Genomic DNA, 22,640 nt, shown 5'->3' on the forward strand with positions numbered 1-22,640 from the left:
GGCTTAGTTATATTAACAAAGAAAAGCAACTGTCTCATGCTATTTTTGTTTTGCTGTTGTTCTCTGCCAAAAACAAGATGCAGTGTTGCACTGTGTTTTCATGTAAGTATGAGTTAATCTTTGAGAGACAGCAGGAATGGATAATATTTTAAAGGCTTTTTTTTGTTAAAACTTCGTATTTTTGACCTTTTACTGAGTTTCAAGCTGTTTGCTGGCTTTCAGCTTAATACAGATTCAGATTACACGGGTCCCTTTATGAATGGAAGTATCTTAATGTTATTCTGATACACTGTACTGAATGTGTATCAATAATTATGAATTAAACCTTTTTCTCTTTACTTAATATTTATTTTGTTTTAGATCTCTAATACTTAGACAGTGAAAGTTCTATACCATAAAAATAGTAAGAACGCCAGAAGGTCAACCATCAAGTTGTAAATACAGTGCACATTTGAAAGTGAAATAGCTAGGATATTGCTAGGATATTCTAGCCATGCCTTTTATATTTTTCTTGTGTCTCCAGTGTAAATTTAGCTTGCATTAATTTTCAATTATAAAACAAGAGAACTTCCAGAGGGATTGTACCTAATACTAGATCTTCTTAGCACATAAAGCGAATCATCACAGAGCTTAAACTAAATTACAATTTGATGGATGAGAAAAGTGAGAATTGGAGCATAGAAGCGGAATAAACTTTATTTTGATGCTTATCTCCTTAGAATTTTATAAGTATGTTAAATCATTTTTATCCACCCTTTTGAAATTTGCAATTTTCTTTTAAACTTAAATTGAATTTCTCTGGAATTAGCAGTTACATTAAAAGCAAGGAGTTACAGTAGAAGCAATTGTTAAGAATTGAAAACAGTTTTCTTATTGTATTTCAGATTCTTATTAGATGTAGGGCCCTCATGAGCAGTTGTCAGCCTGTGAATATGCATTGACACATTCCTTTTTCATCATTGAGAAAAAAAGCTCAGAGAAGAATTTTTAGTCAAGCATGGTTATCACTAAGTGACAAGTTCTTAGGAAATGTTTTCTTTAATTGGACTGCATGTATTTCAGTTTAAGGAATATTAGTATTTTTCACTTCACTATATTAATGTAAACATAATGTAAGCTTATGGACACATAATGAGGACTGCAGTAACTTGCTGCAGCCAGCCCTGACTGCTTGCTTTTTCCTGAAGGTAAGCATCTGCTTGGAATGCAATAGCAGCAAACTGCGTGGATTAAAACGAAAATGGATTCGCTGTTCAGCACAAGCAACAGTCCTGCATCTAAAGAAGTTCATTGCCAAAAAACTAAACCTTTCTTCTTTTAATGAGGTAATATTTTAATCTTCAAATAGAATTCTGTGTATAAAAAGTCCTATGAAAAAGTGTGGGATCATTCTTTTTCAAGGCAACATCTTATTTTACTTTCTGAGAGCAGCAACAATCACAGCGTCTTAAATTGTATTTCTGTATAGCCATTTTTGTAAGCTAAGGAGGTGAACTTAAACAAGTCTTTTTTCTACAAATACGTTTTTTCACATTCAGTTTAGAAGTTATGGTCTTATTTCCTGTAGATTTCCCATAATCTCCTTATCCTAGGTGTTACAATTAAAATGTACTTCTTTTTCTCTCTTGGATTTATAAAGATTTTGCCTATTAGTTTGCAGTGCATCTTTTCATATCTATACTTGCACCAAATGGCTTTGTTATGAGCTTCTACATGCGCTGTAACAGACTTTTCAAGGAGCTTTGTTTCATACATTATATCCAGGTACATATATGGCTGTTTCATATGCATGGTCCTTGGCAGAGGTTTCACATTCACTGCAGGGAACAGCCAGTAACAAATAGCTAAGCACTACTGATGCTGACCATCAGGGAAAGCAGCATGAATATTTTGCTCTTCTCTGTGCTGTCAGTGAAGTTGCTGCCTACCACAAGCAAAGTGCTTTGCCCATGCTTTCCAAGGGAATACTTGGAATGATGTGAAGAACTTACAGTGAACTGTACCATAAGAAAGGCAATTCTTTCCATTTCAGATTCCAAATTAACATTTAAGGCAAACATGTAATGCAGCTTCTGTTTACCACTTCTCTCACTTTACCATTTGCTCACAGTCTCCTTTCATCTCAATCATTTGCTTTCCAGTCTGGAGTGTCAGCACCTTTCTACTCAAATTGTTCAGCAGTTGGTTTGTATCTATATTGTTTTTGCTTTCTAGATTCTCTAATTTCACACCACTCTCTTTTAGTTGGAGTATGTCCCCTAGCTTAGCTAGGCTTCCTGAGACAAAACTGGAGTATCTTCTCTCTTGTCATCATCTGGTTTATAAACTGTTGAATCATGGCTGGAGCCCAACAGTAGCATCACTGTTTCAAAAGGGGATTTTTTACCCTTTGAATTAGACATTTTTCTACAGGCAGAGCTTTGATTTTGTGTTTAAACTCCCTGTTCCATGCCAGTAGTCTCTGATGTAACAGTCTATTATCCTTCCTAATGAAGGAACAAACTGTAATGGGTACTGTTTATTCTTCTGTTACCTCTTCCACTTTCTTATAGGATGTATAAACTGTGGTGCAGTCAGTGTACTAGTGCCAGGTAATTTATCTGTGGTAGCAAGTGTTAAGTTTCTAGGCAATTGCTTACTGCAAGTTTTTCAAGGTTTGAGTTATTGCTAGATTTTTAGAATGCCCAGCAAAATATTGTAACGCTTTTGGGAAGAGGGCATTAGCTCTGCTTGGGAAGGTAAATCAAACAGTTATTTCCAGTTCATGCAGTGTATTAGAGATAGGTACAGCACTTCTATGTTGAGAAAAGGCATTGTTTTCTTTTTTAAAACTACTTTTGTCTGCAGTGCAACTGCAAGATGAATAGTTCCATGGTCTTTGGAGAAAAGAAATCATGCCCTACATTTGTAGTATTGTTTGAAAAATGTTTCACAGATTGTGTCTCAACACGTTCACTGTCTTCTTTTGTCAGCTGGACATATTATGCAATGAAGAGATTCTTGGCAAGGACCACACACTCAAGTTTGTAGTTGTTACAAGATGGAGATTTAAGGTATGACATAGTGATTTCAAATAAACCATAAAACATCTGGATTAAGAATGTTTTTGAAATGTGTGCTGCTCACAATTACGAAGCAATAACTGTAAACTCGTAGCTATTTAATGCAGCACTTTTAAACAGTAAGTGTTAAATTTGATTCTAAGAAAGTGAAGGAAAGTAGAATTAAATATAACTAAACAAGGGAAAATGGTATGTCGTGTCAGCTGTCGAACTGTGATCAACTGGCAAATTAATTGGAAGCTGCGAGAAAGTATTAATTTTAGCTGTGACAGGTGAAACTGATTGTACTCTGTGTAGGTGGGGAAAGGAACTGTGATGCAGGAAAGGCAAAAGTTTTCAAAGCAGTTCTTTCCTGTAGCTGAACAAGACCACTTAATTTCTCAAGGAGAAAGAGTAATTGCAATGCTTGCCTGTCTTAGTTAAGGAGAATTCCAACAGGGTTTAGTAGGCATAAACATGGCATGTTAAATGTATTGGAGTACATCTTTGACTTACCGATTGTTGTTTCACTGAACAACCCCTTTGCAGCTGAATAATAAAGTGGAGCATTCATTGTAAGTGTTAGTTATCACATTAATAATAGCATCTCAAGTGAAATGGATGTAAGAATGAATTGCAAAGTTGGGCACTTATGAATAGTCACACCTACAGATTCACTATGTATATTCGGTGCTCTTTGAAATAGGAGTTGGAATAATGAACAACAAACAGAACCTAAGCTTACAGTGTATACTGAGATAGAACAACTTAGTGGCTTCGGATGACTGAAAGATGTGCAGGTGGAAGTAGGAAAGTGTCTCCATGTCTGTGTGTAGTAAAACAGTTTTTTTCTACATACAGCTGCATTGCAGATACAGATAGAAGGCAAAGGTCAGCTTCTGATTTGCAGACATGTCACAATTATCATCCTACTGAAATTTGCTCTTGAGTGATCAGGAATGAGGTTTGAAAATGCAGTAATAGCTCAGTGACAATGCTATGGTTATTTGGGATAGCAAACAGATTAATCACAATGGATTTAGCAAGCCTTTACAGTACTGTGTGATCAGAGATTGATGGATGATGCCTCAAGTTCTATGTAGGTAAATGCAGAGGAATAAATACTAGGGAAAACAGTGTGCTGAACTTTAAAAAAAAATGGCTTGTAAGCTAACTGAATTTGTGAGGATTTAAATCCTAATGTAAGAAAAAAAAAAAAGTGCTAGGAATTTTTATAAAAAATAAGTAATTGTACAAGGGCATCCAATTGACCTACATCTGCAGAATTCTGCTGCTCACCTTTATCATGGAGATTTGTGTACTTTTGAGTCAAATGGAAAAGGCAAATGTGTACTGATATCCTAAGTGAAATAGGTGGAGAGTGTAAGATGAAACTCATAGAGGCTCCAGAACCTCCATAAAGGGAAATGATTCTTTGCAGGATGCACTACTCCTTGATGTGAGATGTTTTAGATGTTAGAAATTTACAAGTTTACCTATATACAAAAAAAGGAACGGTGGATATATTCATAGAAGAGGAATTGAACTACTAAATATATGAAATACTGTGTGATCTTATACTGAATTCTAGACATTTGCATTTGTCTTTTACAAGGTTTCCTTAGTTAAACAGTCTTGATAGAACTGACAGTAAGGTGATCTATTCCTGACAAAAGGGAAAGGATTCTCCTTTTGATGAGTTTCACAGATGAAATTCCTTCTTGTCTTGATGCAGTTTTGACTGACCAGACAGCTATTCTGATAGTTTGTTGAAGCCTTGGTTTATGAAACAAAAGTTTTATCTACTGGAAAGGTGAATTCTGGCTTTGTTTTTCTTAACTTAGCTTATATTTCTATCTTGCAGAAAGCACCTCTACTGCTACATTACAGACCCAAAATGGACTTGCTGTAAGAGAACTTTATTGTCCTTCTGGACAGAGTTTTTTGCAGAGACTATCATCTGGCACCTTCTTAGTGCATCACTAATCACATGATATGAATCAGCCGAATACTTTTGGAAGACTGTAGTGCTTTCATAGCTGACTGTCCTGAATATTTCTCCTGGGGATGTGTTATCTGGATTTCTGGACAGAAAATATTTATACTTATTTTATATGAAAGAAAGAAATCGAAACTCAACAAGACACTACCAGCACTAAGTTTACAGATACTGAAAACACTTCACAGTTCCATGTAGCTCAGCCTGACTCATCTCTTACAGTTACACAGAAATAAGTTAGAATGTTGTGGGGTGATTTTAAAATGTTGCTTTTGACACCAAGTTGCATTTAGTTACTTTTCACATTCTGAATATTTAAAAATATATTTTTGCAAAGTGTTCTTGTCTTGTATAGTATGCCTGATTGCATTGGCTTTAATCAAGTTCTGTAGATCATTGAACATGACTAATGATATAGTGACTGGTGATATTTATTATGCTGCATTGAAAACTTTTGAAAATCTGGGAAAACAATGGGCTTATTTGTTGGTTTTATCCAGTTGTTGCTCTCCCTCAGTTTCTGTTTTAGTAAAGTTTTAATGCCCTTTTTGCATGGTGATTTGGTAAAATTAATAGTAATCTCTGCAGCTGATTTTAATGTGCCCTGATATTTTGCTGTGGCATATATTGCACCACATAATGATAAATACTCAAAAGTGCTAGATTTATGATCTTTAAATATATATATATATATATATATATAAGTATATATATATAAATAAGCATTTCTTATGTAGCTGTGGCTTGCAGAAATCAGTTTTTACTGTAAAGAGAATTTATTCTCACTGGCTAATGAAACACTGGCTTGTGGACAACATTGGGTGATATTGCACAATTTTCACTGATTAAAAATTCCTCAGAGAAGTAGAAGCAGCTTTATATTTTAGTAACAGCTTTGTATTTTCCTCACCTGTTTTCCTGTGGAACAGTACCATTTTCTTTAGCACAGTTACTTACTGTTCTGGGGGGTCAGACAAGATTATTTTTACACCTTCTGGCCTTAAATGATAACTGTACTTGCATCAGCCCTAACAGGTGCAAGGTAACATACACGCCATGTGTGTACACACATATACACACATATAACTGTTTATGTTACGGAATGCACCCTTATTAGCACTTAGCAGTGTTCACTGCATTGTTTGTAAGGCCTTTTGAATTTGTCACCTTTTTAAAAACAGAGTTGAAAGTGATTTCTGCAAGCTGTATACTGTGTAGCACATGTAGTACAGATACAAGAGCATTTGGCTGCCAGCGTGTCGAGTTACCTAGAACTCCAAACATACTATTAATACCTGGAAACAGTTAACCTTATAACTTTTGGAAGGGTTTTCCAGTCAGCTGAAAATGCTAGCTGCTATACATATTATTATTTTTTATAAACTGCCTTTGGATAAGAAAGCAAGCTTGCTTGTAACTGCCCTGCTTTGTCTGTCTGTGCTTATTCCTCTCTTCAGCAAGAAATTATTATTTATTACTGATAACAGGAAGCTGATAGTGCAAGAGGTTTATCTCAGCATTTTAAGTCATCTTCTTGAGCTTTCAAAGCACCACATTCCTTAGCATATCTCCTGCACTTTCATTCTTTGGGGTCTTCAGCCCTCCTTTCTTAGCTGAGCTGCTGCAGAAGGGATGCTCCATTTTCTCTTTATCTTTGCAAAGATAAAATATCTTTCTCATTTTTATTTATTGAGAATTGGAAGTAAATCAAAAGGTGTGCAGGCAGAGAAAGAAAGGGAGCTTACTGAAATATGGGGATGTAAAGGAGATGCAAATGCTAAAAAGGGCTGCAAATGTGAGGGCAAGATGATGGGTAAACTGAATGCTTGCATTAGGCCGAACTCCATATCCAGGCCTTCTGTGTGAGTGTTCATGCACCTATGAGCAATGGAATCAGAACTCAGCTCCAGTTTTTTTCTGCTGTTTCCAGCTCTTATGTATTTCAGCTTTTACCTCTGGTTAACATGAATTAGCAGACAAGATCATGAGTCTATCTTTTTAGAATCTTTAATGAGAACACTGAAAGCAGGTGTTACAAATGCATATGCAGATTGACATACCAGGCCCTTCTGGAACTGTTCATGCTGTTACCATTCCAGTGTAAGTAAGGGACTGGCTGCAGCTAGTGAGGCAGAGTACAAATGGGGCTGTATATGAGTCACACTCTACACCTGATGTAGACACAGAATTAAAGCTCCCAAAATGTATGCTGACTAAGGTGGTTTTTGTGTGTGTGTGTGTATGTGTATGTGGATACATACACACTAACCCACGCTCTTTATGTATATGCATGCTTCCTGAGTGAGATCTGCCTACCTCAGAAGGAGTGTACTGCAGAAAGCTTTTGTACATCCAGACTCTGAAGCAGTGCTTATAAAGCGTGCTAGGATTTTAGCACTTTCCACTGCAGTTGTGCAGCTGAGAACTCAGCTGCAAAAAAAAGCATATGCAGAAGCCTTTCAAATCTTTCTCTTGCTATAATAATCTGCAGTGCAAAACATATATTTGAAAGTTTGTAGCTCTCTTTAGAATCACTTGAATATATAATGGTGCTACCAGTACATTGAAAGTTCTGTTAATTACAATATAGATAGGCAAATTCAAGGCAGTATTAGTACCTACAAATGCTTTTTTTGATGTTTTGTTTTCTCTGTTTGTTTGTTTCCTCATTTGTGCGCAACTGCTTTTGCAATGTCTTTCATTTGATAAAGCTTCATCAGTAAAAAGAAAAGGAAAAAAAAAAAAAAAAGAGAGATAAATCCCAGTTATTTTTCTAAATCATATGTCATAGCATCATTGCTATAGATATTCTTTCCCTCAGGAGGGGTTGGGATTGTGTCTGGACCATATATTTATTTACTTTAGCCTTACTAGAAGATGACAATGCAATTGAATTGAACTGAGAGAGAGAGGCCTCCTTTGGGTCAGAGCTCTGTTTCACTTCTGTGAAGCTTAAGAGACAGTTAATTTATATCGAGATTATATAGTAACCGGGGTTCTGTTCAAACTTGAACTGAAAGTTGGACTCAGCATAGATATCTCTCTGTCCTAGTGAGATCATACTCAGTTTGTTTTGGATTTTGTCAAAATGGCACTACTGTGAAGTAGTTTTCACAATTGCTTACGCTGGTAAATAATTGCAGTAAAGAAATATCTCGTTACATTATCCTCAGCAGCAATGAGACTGATGAATCACCCACGCTCAGAGTCTCATTAAATATAGTTTCATTAAAAACAGAGAAATCAGATAGAATATATGATATTAAATTTAAATAAGATTTGGGGTGTTAAAAGTGAACTCTATGAAATTATTTATTCTATTTTAAGCCTTCTGTCTTATTTTGCCATCCAAGTATTTTTAGTTTCAATGGTCCAACCTTATGTATGGGCATATAAAATGAAATTGTAAGATGTTTTTACAAGCTTCTTCCTTTTACATTGAGTTTAATTAGCTTTTGTTTGTATGTTTTTGTTTTGTGTGGACAAAGAACGTTACTTATGTTTTTGTGCAATAGGTTTGAAACATGCATTTATTAGGCATATGTTTAAATTGTAAATGTAGCATCTACTTACCGTTAAAAAGGAACGTAGATGGAACTTTTGATTTGTTCAAACGGGGTTTTATTTGGGACTGTTATCTGGGAAGGTTGGTTTTTGATTTGTTCTTTATTTTATTTTAAGAGTGAAGTGCGGGATTTAAATCTGTCTGAGTACAAGAACTCTCTGTCAGCAATATTCTAAAATAAATGATCTTGCAAGAAATCTTAATGTGAACTGTGGAAGCAATCGGCAAGACTTGCAGCCTATCTGAAAATGTCTTGTGCCATTGTTATGTCTGGTATCTTTGTGTACCATCAAATCTGAAAATATTTATTTATTATTTTTGGTTGTGCAATAGTGTACACAACACTATCATCTCTGGGGATATGGGACCATAAAAAATATCAGACTACAACTATGATGGTGCTATTTTTTCCAATAGGCTCTGAGCCTTTGAAAGCTTATCTGGCTCTTTTGTCTTCATAACAGCATAATTAGTTGTAGGAGATTGATATACATATATATATATATATATTTTTATATATATATATATATAATATTATTTTCCTTCTGGATGGTAAATGTAACCATAGTACTAGCCTGTTTTACAACATGATGCATCTTACCATTGAGCTAAATATAATAGGAAAAAGCCAACCAGTCTGTATGTCAGCAGGTGAATCTTAGTAAGCTTGTGCTCTCAACAAAACTTAAGATGCATTTTGTTCAGAAGGCTGAACTGTACAGAAAAAATCTAGTTTCTCTACTTCCTCAGGTGATCACTTCAGTTTGGATATTTCACTGGAGATGCTAATGCTTCAGTTCCTTTGCATAAAGTTGATGAGAGGAGAAAAAAAATTGTCCTGTACACCAGAATCTGCACGTAAGATATAATTAACTGTAACCAAGAGGTCTTGGCATCTGTTGCTGAAGTAAAAACCTATAGAGAGAACATTAAGGAAGATGGGAACAATACTTCAATCTCTGCTTTCATGAAAACTTGCAATCAGTACAAACACTTTCTAGGAACTTGCTTTCTGTGGCAAGGTAACAGTAATATTTTACCACGGATTTATGATTTATTTGTATACAAATTAAAGCTCCAGTCTTGCTGTTTAATCCATGTTTGATCTGTGGAGCTTCCTGAAAATCTTTCAAAGCCGCAGTGACCTACCCAGTTGAGTGGTAAGAAGGTGGGAACTAAATGTCCGATTCCACGAGTGTTTATATTGCTAACTTTGCAAATAGCCTGAATGATTCTGCAGAAACCAGAGGGTTCGTTCAGGTGATGGTAGGTGTGGCTGGAGGATGGAGTCTTGATTTTTAAAGGCTGGAATGATGTTCCAGTACTATTAATTTTTATTCAGAACTGAAAACATAGGTTTACTAGAATCTTGAATTCAAGTTACTTATTCGAAGAAAGGAGAGTTTGTTCTTTCCTTCTGCAACAAGATTATTTTACAGTTGAGGGACAATAAGCCAGTGCAACCACTAAGCCTTTATTCTCTCATGTGGCATAATAAAGATACTGAAACTGTCACAGTGTAAAACCATATTTTTGGCTTAGCTTCATTTGAAAGTTTACAATTTTTTATGCTTTGTGTTGCTGTGTAATTTTTGTACTATTGGTGGATAGTTTTGTCTAAATAAGCCTTTTTGGATTATTGCTTAATGTTTTGATTTTATGATAGTGAAGCTTGTATTCAGTGTTTTGCCAATTAATATTATATGCTTGTTAATAAAAGCAGAGAAACTAACTGAAATCCTGTCAAGCTGGAAGTTATTGTCCCATTTTTTTCCTTCAAGAATATAAGGAACTAGTCAGCCTAATACCATGGCACTGACTAACCCAGCATGACTGAAACAATAATTCTGTGGCATGACATGGTCACAGTCAATATGTCTATAACCCATTTTAATCAAAACAAACAAAAGCATGGCCTGAAGTATTACCCCACTGCTCAGAGCAGTGATGTGCCTGTGACAAACGTATGGCATATAAATGCCAGCTAGGAAATGAAATGGCTTCAGCTGCATGCAGGAAAAACATAGTTACCCTGATGTCTATATGTATTTGTAGATAGAAATGTACTTATGAGAACTGTGTGTTGCTTTCAGTCTGACTTTACCTGGTGATGCTGATGCACAAGGGCAGACTGCAGCATTCTAGGTGAAAGATTTGATGTGACTAAGTGTCACATGTCGAATTACAAAGAATATCCATGCATATTTGGTTTTAATTTGGGGACTGTCATGCTTGTGTCACCTTTTCTTTGCAAGCTGCTAGGAAGAAAGTTCTCATGCCTGTAGGAAACTTACGATGACCCAAAAATGCTTTGCCTTTGAAAAAAACAAAATGATCTGTTGTGGTATTTGGCAAATATTGGTGCTTGCCATCTTGGTAAATTCATGAGCTTTTTTTTTTTTTTTTTTTTTTTTTTTTTTTTTTTTTTTTCTTTCCCCCCAAGGTCCTTGAGGTTTATTTAATTTCATGGACAGAGCATAGATACAGAGTTCTCTTTTTAGCTGAAATTAATTAAAATACCTAGGATGCTACATTAAATGGGAAAGCAGTAGTTGAATTCCTTGCAGTATCTCTTTGTGGTAATGCAAATACAAAGCTTGTGTACTGCGGTCTACACACTGAGAGAACTGTTAGGGCTTTCTTTCTTTATTTTTTTTTTCTTTTCTTTCCTTTTTTTTTTGCTATTGGCTTGTATGCAATTGCCAGCAACTGTGGGCTGGTTTGAAGTCAGAGGCTCTTACACATAGCTCATACTTGCACTGATAGTACCAATATATAGTTGCCCTGAGGAAATCAGCCATTTGCCACTGCTTTTGCTTCATGTAAACACCCTTGTGAGACACTCACCTTAGAAGGGTCCCTTTGCCTATATGTAGTCACTTAAAAGTAGGTAAATGTTAGCACTAATTCTTCCTGAGCAAGTGTTACTTCTTGTAAATCCTCCATGGTCACATTTTCTGTGATTCTAACACTTCCCTGTACTTCATACTCTTGGTTGCTTTCATCTATCACTGAACGAACCTGTGATGGCTTGGTTTAGCCTGCTTCTTCCCTTCTTACATTTTCAGCAGCTATCCCAGGAGTGCAGAGATCATGTGCTAGAACAGAGGGCTTCTGTTTCACGCCAGTGTGATTACAGACTTTCTGACCTCTGTATACACTGAAGTAGCTAGAAAAAGAAAACCTCTGCTTCTCTTACACATGCAAAAATTTATAGCAACGTAACACCGCACACAAGTTGTGGTGTCTTTCTTTGGCATCTATGTCATGGAGAAATTGCTCAGGTTTACATGGGGATTAACTTAACGTGTATACCTCACTTAAGGAATGATTAAAGCAATGCCATCAGCATCTGTTGTACATGTGACTTTTGAAATACTTGTTGCAAAAATTGTTTTAGAAGTCAATGTTTCATATTGTTCCATGTAAAATATACTTGTAGTAATTCAAAATGTTCTCTGGCTTTGGTTTGGACATAAAAAAAAATAATAATAAATTATTTGACTTTTAACGTCTATTATCACTACTTTATGTTAGTTTTAAACGAGTCTTTTAAAACTAGCTTGCTTTGTGGATTGTGGAAAACCTGAACAACAGGAACACACGACATGGCAGAACTAACTCCTCGTGTTGTTATTTGAACATGGTGCGATCTGATAAATGACAGAGGAAATGATTCCTGTTTCACTGTGAAGTTCCTAAGCTTCAGAGTAAGAAACTGCTAATAGCTGTGCTGCTATCCCTGAAAGCATGCATGTGTCCTGAGGCTAATGAGCAGCAAAGTACGTTTTTCCCCCAGAGGTAATCCAACATGAAAAACTTCTTTCACTAACTGAATATTTTGCTATGAGTTGGTGTTGACAAGAAGAATATCTCCTTTTGTACAATACTGTAAGTTTCTTGAAGCTGCAGTAGTCAGAAAAAGAGAAAATATATGAATTGAATATATGAGTATATCCAGATGGGGTTATAACACAATGAAACTCTCGCACTGTTGTGTGGAAAGTCCTGGCATGTCTAGCATTCATTTGGCCTTCTGTTTTTTCTCTCTCTGTTTTTTCAAAAGCCCCCTCAATTAGCTTTTCCACTAGAAATTCAGTTATTCTCTGGACCTGGCAGAGAAGAATGTTTACAGGTGTACTCGCTACCAAGGGTAGGATTGAGGGCCGTATCTATGGAAAGATGTCTTGCCTTTCACATTCTTGCACTTATGTTGTTTAGAGATTTGTATTGGTTGGGCTTGAATTAGGCAGATCTGTGCTTCATATCTTTTATGTTGATGTACCTAAATGCACAGCCTAAGTATGAAAGTAAGAACAAAACAGAAATCCAAGCAACTGCCTTCAGTAGGAAAGTTGATTGTGTTGTTCCAATGGCAGGATGATGCCCTTACAAGCCTTGCTCTTGTTCTCTGCCTCTGTCCATAGCACGCAATCCTTCATTCCCACACTTGATGAACAAGAAGTTTCATTTTTGTGGAAGCCTTTAATGTTATTTATTTAGTTATTTTCCCCTTGGATGCAAAGTTTATTGTCCCTTGCCTTGAGTTTAGTCTGCTTTATTCACAGGAGCACAGAGCGTCTGATTCTGGGTGCTCTAAGATCGCACTATTGCTGTGGTGGAAAATGCTGACCGCTGATGCAGCAAATAATGTTGCTACTTCTGTGTGGGTCTGCTAGTTCTCAGCAGTCTGCAGAGCAAAAATTCTGCTTTACTTTGTGTTTTACAGCATAATATATTATCTGAAAGTTGTTCCCATTTGAGCAATGTATCCATAAACAGCTGCAATGGATCGTGACAGCATTACTTGGATTTGTGATAAATGTGTTTTGTTGATTCCCAGAGTGTCTGGAATGAGACTAAAGGTATATTAGTGAACATGGATGTCAAGCATACCGTGTCTTCTGGTTCTGCTTTCACATCATCTAGAAAAAAGATCCATTCTTCTGTTTTATTTCAGCCTTACAGACTACAGCTGCAACTTCTGTTACTTACCTGTTTCCACTTACCTGTTTCCTCCTCAGCACTGAGGCTATCAGTGCATCTTTTTATGGCAGCCTTGGACATTGCTTGAAAACAGTGGTAACATTGGTTTGAAACAGATACTGAATAGATGGTTCTGGCCCCTTTACTACTGGCACCTCTGCAGATGTTGTATGTCGTGGCTCCATAGGCACAACAGGCTTCTCACTCTGGAGAAGCAGTCTCTTCTTTCCTCTGCATTCAAAATAAGCACTCCCAACCCTGCATGCGTTTTGGTAGACCAATGTCTGATTCACCTTCTCTCCCCAAGAGCTTCCAGGATTATGGGATCCTCAGGCTCAGAAAAAGTCTACATAGTTTCACTGTGGTTCACAAAACTTTAAGAAATATACGAGCATTTCAAGCTGAACACATGAGAAGTGTTACTACCAGGAGAGTGGGAGTTATGTGATGGGTAACTTTATCAGAAGTCTCAGTTCTGAACTGCAACATGACTCCCTTCTTCACCATCATCTGTATTTTACTGATGCCTCAATATCATGGGTGTAATATGCTGGACAGCAGGTTGGTCATGAGCTAACAGTGTGTCTTTGTGGCCAGGAGAGCCAATGGTACCCTGGGGTGCATTAAAAAGTCTGGACAGCAGTTTGAGGGAGGTGATCGTCCGCCTCCACTCTTCTCTGGTGAGACCACATCTGGAGTACTGTGTCCAGTTCTGGGCTTCCCAGTTCAAGAAAGACAGGGATCTCCTCTAGGAGTCCAGTGGAGGGCCACAAAGGTGATGAGGGGCCTGGAGCATCTCGTGTTCAAGGTGAGTAACATGGGTCTGTTCAGCCTTGAGAAAAGAAGACTCAAGGGATCTCATTAATGTTTATAAATATCAAATGGGAGGTGGGAGGCAAATGGATGAAGCTAGACTCAATGTTGTGTAGTGATAAGACAAGGAGCAGTGGCCTAAATTTTGAATATAAGAATTTCAATACAAGCATGCAGAGGAGTGAGTGTCTTTACGCTGAGGGTGATGGAGCACTGGCACAGTTTGCCCAGAGGGTTCTGGAGCCTCCTTCTATGGATATATTCAAGACATGTCTGGATGCCTACCTGTGTAAGGAACCTGCTTCAGTAGAGGGTTTGGGCTCCATATCTCTTGAGATCCCTTCCAACCCCTGCAATTCTATGATATTAGCAAATTGTGCACCAAACTTGCCTTGAATCTGTTACTTCCTTGTCCTTGCTTCCTTTGTTTCTTTGGGTTCCTTGTCCTGGTCACTGTGGTGAGCTCTCTCTGCTGGGTGTGAAGAAGCCTCACCAACTTTGCTCATCTTCCCTTGGCCGCTTACCCTGGTCCAGGGGCTGCTGAATGTTGCAGTTATGGCACATGCTTATTTGTGAGGGGTGACACCCAAGTAGTAGAGCTGTTCTAGCACCAGAGATGCCTCCTCCCTGGAGGTGTTCAAGGCCAGGTTGAATGGAGCCCTGGGCAGCCTGGTCTAGTATTATAAATACGGAGGTTGAGGGCCTGCCTGTGGCGGGGTTGGGGGGGGGGGAGAGGCTGGAGATTTGTGATCCTTGAGGCCCCTTCCAACCTGGGCCATACTGTGATTCAGAGACAGCGAATAGCAGTTCTGCTCTACAGTGCCACAGGAATGTACTTCTGTCCCTTTTGGGCATCTTTTAGGACTACTACACAAGCTATGCTTTCTTTTGTAAGAGGAGCTGTGCTTTGCCCTGGAACTTGCATGGTCTGAAGGCAAATGTGGCTATAAATAGTGATAGAGTCTCTCTTTGTTCAGAAAAACAGGTTGAAACTGTTCAGCAAAGCTGCTGTTTGTTCCTAGACTGAGCACTGCAATGGCTTATGGAGCCTAAGCACATGCTGGAGAGCATGGGAGAGGACAGAGCTCTTATCACTGACAGTGCACATTTGCTTTAGCCACATGTATTTCCTTTGCATATTATTGGGTTTTGAACAGGCATAGCTGCAAATGTCCTGGTGGGTTTTGTTGTTGTTGTTGTGTTTTTTTTTTTTTTTGGTGTTTTTTTTTTTTTTGTGCTTCTAGTTAATTTAGGGGTTATTTATGGTAATAGGACAATGTTGGACTGTTCATCTGACCAAAACCATGAAGCCCTGGGAGCAATGTGTTGCTGTCTGCTGCTTTGTATCTGCAGAGCAGTGGATGCAGTAATGGCTACAGCTAATGTGATGCTTGCTAGTGACAATTAATGTAGTCACTCATTTCTGTATGGTTATGCTCTTTGGATTTTTTTGTTTCTTTTCCCTTGGTAAGGTTCTCATTGATCCACATCTGCAAGGCAGTGGGCAGGGTGAATCAACTACAAGACAGCCCTTTGTCTTATTTCCATCTTCTCTGGCTGTAACAGTGAAGAGTAACATGTGCTTCCTTCCAGGAAGACAGGGGTTGAAGTGGCCCTTCCTGTGTCCTCAGGATGCGTCTTCCAGGTGTCATCAGAAGAGTTAGGCTGTGTTAGCAGTGTGATGCAGAGCAGCTCTGCTCCAGGCCTGCTCTCAGGAGGAGGGCATTTTTGTACAACCAGGTGTTGCAGCAGATTTATTCCTTCTGTTGGCACATAATTTATCACAGTATCACAGTATCACAGAATCATGCGAGTTGGAAGGGACCTTAGAGATCATCGAGTCCAACTCCCGGGATTTGAACCTTCTGTGTAGCGAAGCGGCACTTCTACCCCATGCTCCACAGGGGGGATTCGAACCCTGGGCCTCCAGTGTTGCAAGCAGCAATTCTACCACTGCGCCACCGGGGCACACTCGGTGTTTGCTGATGAAGGTTACTCCAAGCCTCATTGAGGCCATGGTGCACTGGGATTCTATGTGGGAGGACTACCCCTGGCCAGCCTTCAGCCTCTGCAGACTCGTCTGATGGATTCCAAGCAGCACAGGACACTGCTCTGCAAATACACAGCCTCCTTCATGGCAGGCTTGTGGCTCATTATCCTAGGTCAGGCTCAGAGAAATGTGCTATCCTCACACTGGGTTGGATGTTGAGATTTCTTTTTCACTATAAGAGCTTCTTGCTCAGTAAGCATAAAAGCTATATACCTGCCTGTTGAGCTAGAAAAGCTTTCAGGCTGATGCACTTGTTCTTACCTTGCTGTGTGAAGATTTTCTATTCCAAATCTGTGTTCCTTGCCAGCTGGTGATCCACTTCTAGCTTGTTTTAGAATGGTGGGAGATGTCCATGCAATGCAGAAAAAAAACCAAAAAAAAAAAAAAAAAAAAAAAAAAACCCAAAAAAAACCCAAAAAAACCCCAAAAAAACCACAAATGCTGAGCAGTGTTCTGCTTACAACAGTATGCTTGCTTTTAGTTTGGCTTCCAGGCAGCACTGCTACATTTGGGGTTCAGGGTTCAGTGAGGCCTGTTGAGTTCTGTCAGCTTTCCGTCAGTCAGTACTGGAGCAAAACCTGTCCTGAGGTGTTGTTTAAATCCCCCCATGCAACCCTGCTGTCAGATTACTCACTGTTTGTCCTCAGCCCTCTGAATCTGCTTCCAAAATTGATTAACTCGGTCCAGCACACAAAGCTGCACTCAATTCTCGGTACCTGTTTCCAAGTGTAAGAGGTTGTCCTCTGAACACACCAAATGAGATGTACATGCTTGATGGAGCAGAAAGTGGATGAAATTACAGGTTTAGTTTATTTTGCTGATCAAAGAACAGATTGATGGCACAGGTCTTTAGGGATCTAGAGAGTAGAGTAGTTTTGATGTCCAGTCTCCTCTATCTGGAAGCCAAAGTTGAAACAAGCACAGAAATGGTACCAGAAACAGTGTGTGCAGAGTGCACTTGCCTGTGTATTTCCATGTATGCTGTGGCCTTTAAACTTCACATGTATTCATCTACTGGAAGAATTCTGAAGCAAAGAAAGCATTTGAGCACTGGGAAAATTCAAATCAAGATTACATTTTTTGCTAAGACTGTTTAAACCACTGATTCTAATGCCAGCAACAATGTCTTTCCTGCAGCTCTCAGGCCCCAGGCTCACAGCAGGCTCTCCTGGAGTATAAACCTGAAAAACTGCTCAAGCACCTTGGTTGAAAAATGGACAGAACCCTCCATCAGGGGGCTCAGACCTCAGCATGACCCTGGGTGCCAGTGTCCCCAGTTGCTGGCAATGGGACATTGAAACCTGAGGATGCAACCCCTACTGCTTTGCTCCTGCTGCCACCTCTCAGCCTATTTATTTAAAAGATCAGGAATGCAAACTTATTGTCAACTAGTGAGTACCTCTGCATTCAGACATCTCTAGGACTGGAAGTAGAGAAAATAAATCTTAGAAAGGTACTCTTGTCTCTGTTCAGAATTAAATAGAGGTGAAAAAAAGGTTCCTCATGTTGCAAAAACAATTTGGTTTTGCCTGTTTCTCATGTTGGAAGGGCTGTACAGGATGCCCATTGCTGCAGTTTGTCTTCACGTGGATGACAATGATGCACATTCTCAGCTTAGCTGGGTGCCTCGCAGTTGGACTACATGGTTATTCTGCAGAGATGGTAGCTTACACAGGATGAGGAGTCTTTGACACAGCTTTTGTGTTCTAAGCAAAGTGCTCCCCTAGTTTGTACTTGGAAAGAAGAACTCTGGAAACACACCACCACTTGTTTTTCTTGCTGACATGCCAATTTGAAGAAGTTATAATTTTGTTCTGTGTTTTTTGCTTTTTTTCTTTTTAGCAACTGTTACCCTGAACCTTAAAGAGCAGAAAAGTGAGGGCTGATCTATCAGGTACTGTATCAGAAACATCAGGATGATTTTTCTTTTTAAAACTAGACAGTGAAATTGACAAGGTATTTTGAATAAGCTATTTAAAACCCCCACCTACATTGTGTTAAACCCCAACAAAAGCAAATTTCTTTTAAAACCCTCCTTCACCTGCCTATTAAATTCTTCCAGTGAAATACCTTTTACAATGCACCTGTCTGCTTTTGAGGACCCGCAGCACTTTAAAGAAATCTATGTGCTATCCCTTAAGTGCAGTCCTTTGTGCAAGGAAAGCTGTGGAGAGAAAGCTGTGAGTAATGCTTGATAATCACAGGGCTGTATGGGGACACTGGAAACTGGAACACAGCTGCGCAGAGTAGCTTGGAGCTGATGTAAAGCATCTAATTTGGGACAAGGGGCTGCTCTTGCAGTTTACCTGGCACTTCCCCCAGTTGCACATTTCTCTGTTGTTCAGGTTTACGGTATTAATTATTTTTCTGGTTCCTGAACTAAATTCAAACCATTTTTGAGTGGAATGACCATTGGCTCCATGTGCCCAAACAGTTTTGGAGATAATCCCTCTTGAGAATGTCCTCCCATCACAACTCTGCTGTTTTCACCCTCTCTTGAGTTCTTTCCTCCCATTCTTGGTCATCTGCCTGTGCTGCACTGCTGATGTGGAAAGGGCTGCTTTGCTCAACAACAGAACTCCATTTTAATAATATCTCCAAGAAAATTTCAGTCACTGAACAGGCTTCAAAAGCTGTAAGTCTTTCAAATTCTCTGAGATGTATGCCACACAGTGGCTCACTGCCAAGTTCTGGCTGTTCCCTTGCTTAGCTGGTGCAGTTTTCAGAGTACATGTAATTTCATTCTGCAAAGAAACTGTCTTGGAGTGATGTTTCATACGTGCTCTAACCAGGCAAAGTCATCCCAAGCACACATCAGACACAAAAACACACATGTCAGCTTATGCTCCTGCACGTGGCAATGGCATATGCTTGTGGGAAGCTCAGAATGCAAACTGCAGCAGATGGGCAAGGAGAGCTGGGGCCCAGACTGTCACTGGCACTTGTACAGGTAATAATGTCTGCATTGTTGGGTAAAAAGTTGCGTTGTAAGGGACATCAGGCCTTATGCTTCAGAATGTGTGCCAAGTGCTGTGTGTCCATTTTCTGACTGAGGGACTCCCAGACAGCTACGGGCAGTGGTGTCACACCAGAATTTAGCCAGTCACATCCATCAGCCACTTGAGTCTGAGAAGGCCACTGACTTCTTGTTCTAAATTGGCATTTCAGAGATTCTTTGCCTGTTTTGAACTTTTGTGTTTGTTTTATACATGTGTCAAATTAAGGATTTAAAAACATAGGAGAACTGTGAGGGTATTTTTATGCTGTCATTTTCAGGATTTTGTTCTTGTGGTTAAGAAATTTCTGTTGCTTGTACTGGAGCAGCATTTAAAGGACACAGCGCAAGAGTTCCTGGAGAGCAGGGGAATGCAGGTAGTTGACACCAGATTTCTCAGGTGCAGAGTTCACAAGTGTCTGCAGAGCACTGTTTTTTTGTTTTGGTTTTTTTTATATTTCCAGTATGATATTACATTAACAGTGTGCCCCCAGTGGCGCAGTGGTATAAAGTGCTGCTTGCAGCACCGGAGAGCCCGGGTTCGAATCCCCCCTGTGGCGCAAGTGGTACAAGTGCTGCTCTGCTACACAGAAGGGCTTGAATCCCGGGAGTTGGACTCGATGATCTCTAAGGTCCCTTCCAAGTTTCACAATACTATGATACTATGATAACAGAGGAAAGACAACATTAGGGAGGAAAATCGTAGAATATCTCAAGTTGGAAAAGAACCATAAGGACCAACCAGTCTAACTCTACCCCAAATTCAAACCTCATGTCTGAGAGCAGTGTCTAAGATCTCATTGAGACCCACAGCCCTGTGCAGCCCATTCCATGCTCACCTCCCTCTGGTGCAGACCCTTTCCCCGACCCCCATCCACCCCTCCCATGACAGCTCCATGCCGTTCCCTCGGTCCCTGTCGCTGTCACACAGAGCAGAGCTCAGCGCTGCCCTCTGCTCCCTGTGAGGAGCTGCAGCTGCCATGAGGGCTCTCCTCAGCTCCTCTGCTCTGCACTGAGCACACTGAGGGACCTTAGCTGCTTCTCACACATCTTCCCCTCTGGTCCCTAGCAATGAGGAAAACAGCATTCTACTGGGCTGCACCACATTAAAAAACAGCACTGAATTTGGTTCGGGATATTGGATCCAGCTTAATTTTAGCAGAAAGCTTAATGCAAAATATGTACAATATGCAGGATTGATTCTTTGGTGCTTTCTACAAGCCTCAGCATTGGTTCTGCTGCATTATGTCACAGTTCATTGGAGCTGTGTTAAACCTTCATGAAGAAAAGCATATGCACATTTTTCCTCTTGGCTGTCCATTTGCTCCTCTGCCATAGAGCTGTCACCGTAATGAATGACACAAAGTTCTCCTCAGACACCAGCGTGACTGAAAGAGAGCACTTTATAGGCTGGCTTCCCAGTCAGATTTTCATTAAAATGATAAAATATTTTCATTCCCCATCCACACTGACACCTCCCACCTCTCCCAGTAAAACGTCACCTACATTATTTTAGCTCTGGCCACCAGCCTTCCATATTTTGCACGTGCAGAAACTGACCCCGGAAGATCCTGTGGTAATGCAAATGGTTGTGGCACTGGAGGAGTTCACAGCACTGGCAGTGAAAGTGATGCACAAACTTGTTTTCCTAGAAGAGCTCAGCTGCAGCAGCATGTCCTGTGAGTGGGACCAAGGGAAACATTGATAGAGGCATATTAAGAGTGCTCTGATACATCCAATGATTTTCTTTCCAGGAAAGAAATAATAATAATAAAAAAAGAGTTAAAAAAAAAAAAAAAAAAAAAAAAAAAAGAAGAAGTGAGGCTTCCCTGTGGGCAATGAGTCAGATACTGCCATGGACAGCCCCATTTTGGTGGCCCTCATTAAAACACCACAACTGGCACAACTGGAGCTGTATGGCAGTGCTGAGGCTGAGTCAGATAAGCAGACTATGTGTTTGTACCATGTTGCTTTTCTATCAGATCACTTTGGATGTCTACTCATGTTGTTGTGCACCAAAGATGCTATCTGAGACCACTTTAGCTTTCCATGACCTTATGCTTCTCTGCAAAGTATCCAGGACGAAGGATTCTTCTCAGCTCTCTGCCTTGCAGATATCAAACCAGAGGAGTGTTCCTCAGAATAAAAACCTTTTCCCTTGTGGGGAAAAGCAAAAAAAAAACAAAACCAAACACACCCCAAAACCAAAAAACAAATAAACAAACAAACAAGAATTGAATACTCTTCCTGTGTTGGTGGCAAGTCCCTTGCTGAGAAAACCAACTGTGAGCTAGGTGATACAGGTGAAACAGCACCATATGCTGTATTGGTTTAATTCTCTACAACATGATATGTGTGAAATAATTTCTGGAAAGCTACTAAAGATGATCATCCTAAACTTGCATAGATTCCTCTCCTCTTGTGTTCATCTTCGCTAGGGCTGGAATCAATTTCTCCAGGGCAGGAATAATGGATTACAGCTGACAAAATAGGTACGTGTGGAGCTGCTGGTCGGTGGATGCTGCTGGCACTAACAGCAGTGCAGCAGCTACCTGATGGCTCCTTCAAGTGACAGGCTCTCCAGGCAGCCAGGAGGTGGATCACAGCCAGGGGCGGACTGTTTCTATCCTGTAGCAGGTGCCGGGGGCTGTCATTTAAGGAGCACTCAAAAAGCAACTAATGGTTGTTTTCACTGTACCCCCTGCCGATTTGCATTCTAGGACTGTCCCTATTAATGTTCTCTGTAGCCAGTTTTCTTGATCTAATTGTGAACTGCAGGGAGGGCAACAGAAGCTGAGCTCAGTTTGAGGCAATATTTGATTCCTTCCCTTCAACCTGGCCAGTTTCACACTATCCCCATCATTTTGGAAAGTTCCCCTCATCCAGCTGTGCTCTTTTTGTGCAGCCTGTGAGTTTCAGTGGGCTTGGCTTGCAGCTGGGACAGAATGAATGGGGCAGAGAGGATGGAACCAGCAGAGACTGGCAGCAATCCTGAGGACAGATAGGTGAATCTAGGCTTTTCCAACTACTCAGTACAAAGCTGACTGTGGGTCTATGTCCAGTTAGCGTTCAATCTGGGTTACTTTGGAGCTCTTCCCATGCTTTCATGGGCTTTCTGGAACATAACCTAAAGCTGAAAAGCACACGCTTTCTGCAGGAGCACCTCTAACTGCTTTGTGACTAAGCAGGCA

The 22,640-nt window shown here is 39.7% G+C and overlaps 1 protein-coding gene across 3 annotated transcripts in view; it reads left to right on the forward strand.

Annotated features, from left to right (window-relative positions):
- The window catches only part of PCGF3 (polycomb group ring finger 3), a 55,909-nt gene extending 44,923 nt beyond the window's left edge, over positions 1-10,986 (forward strand). For all 3 annotated transcript variants that reach the window (XM_072360452.1, XM_072360454.1, XM_072360453.1), the window contains 3 exons: positions 1,188-1,325; positions 2,973-3,053; positions 4,906-10,986. In XM_072360452.1, coding sequence (XP_072216553.1) covers positions 1,188-1,325; positions 2,973-3,053; positions 4,906-4,953 — 267 coding nt within the window. In that variant the 3' untranslated portion in view covers positions 4,954-10,986. The remainder of the gene's footprint in view (positions 1-1,187; positions 1,326-2,972; positions 3,054-4,905) is intronic.
- Positions 10,987-22,640: the final 11,654 nt, after the last annotated feature.

Source organism: Excalfactoria chinensis, chromosome Z (assembly GCF_039878825.1).
Source record: "Excalfactoria chinensis isolate bCotChi1 chromosome Z, bCotChi1.hap2, whole genome shotgun sequence".
Taxonomy (NCBI): domain Eukaryota; kingdom Metazoa; phylum Chordata; class Aves; order Galliformes; family Phasianidae; genus Excalfactoria; species Excalfactoria chinensis.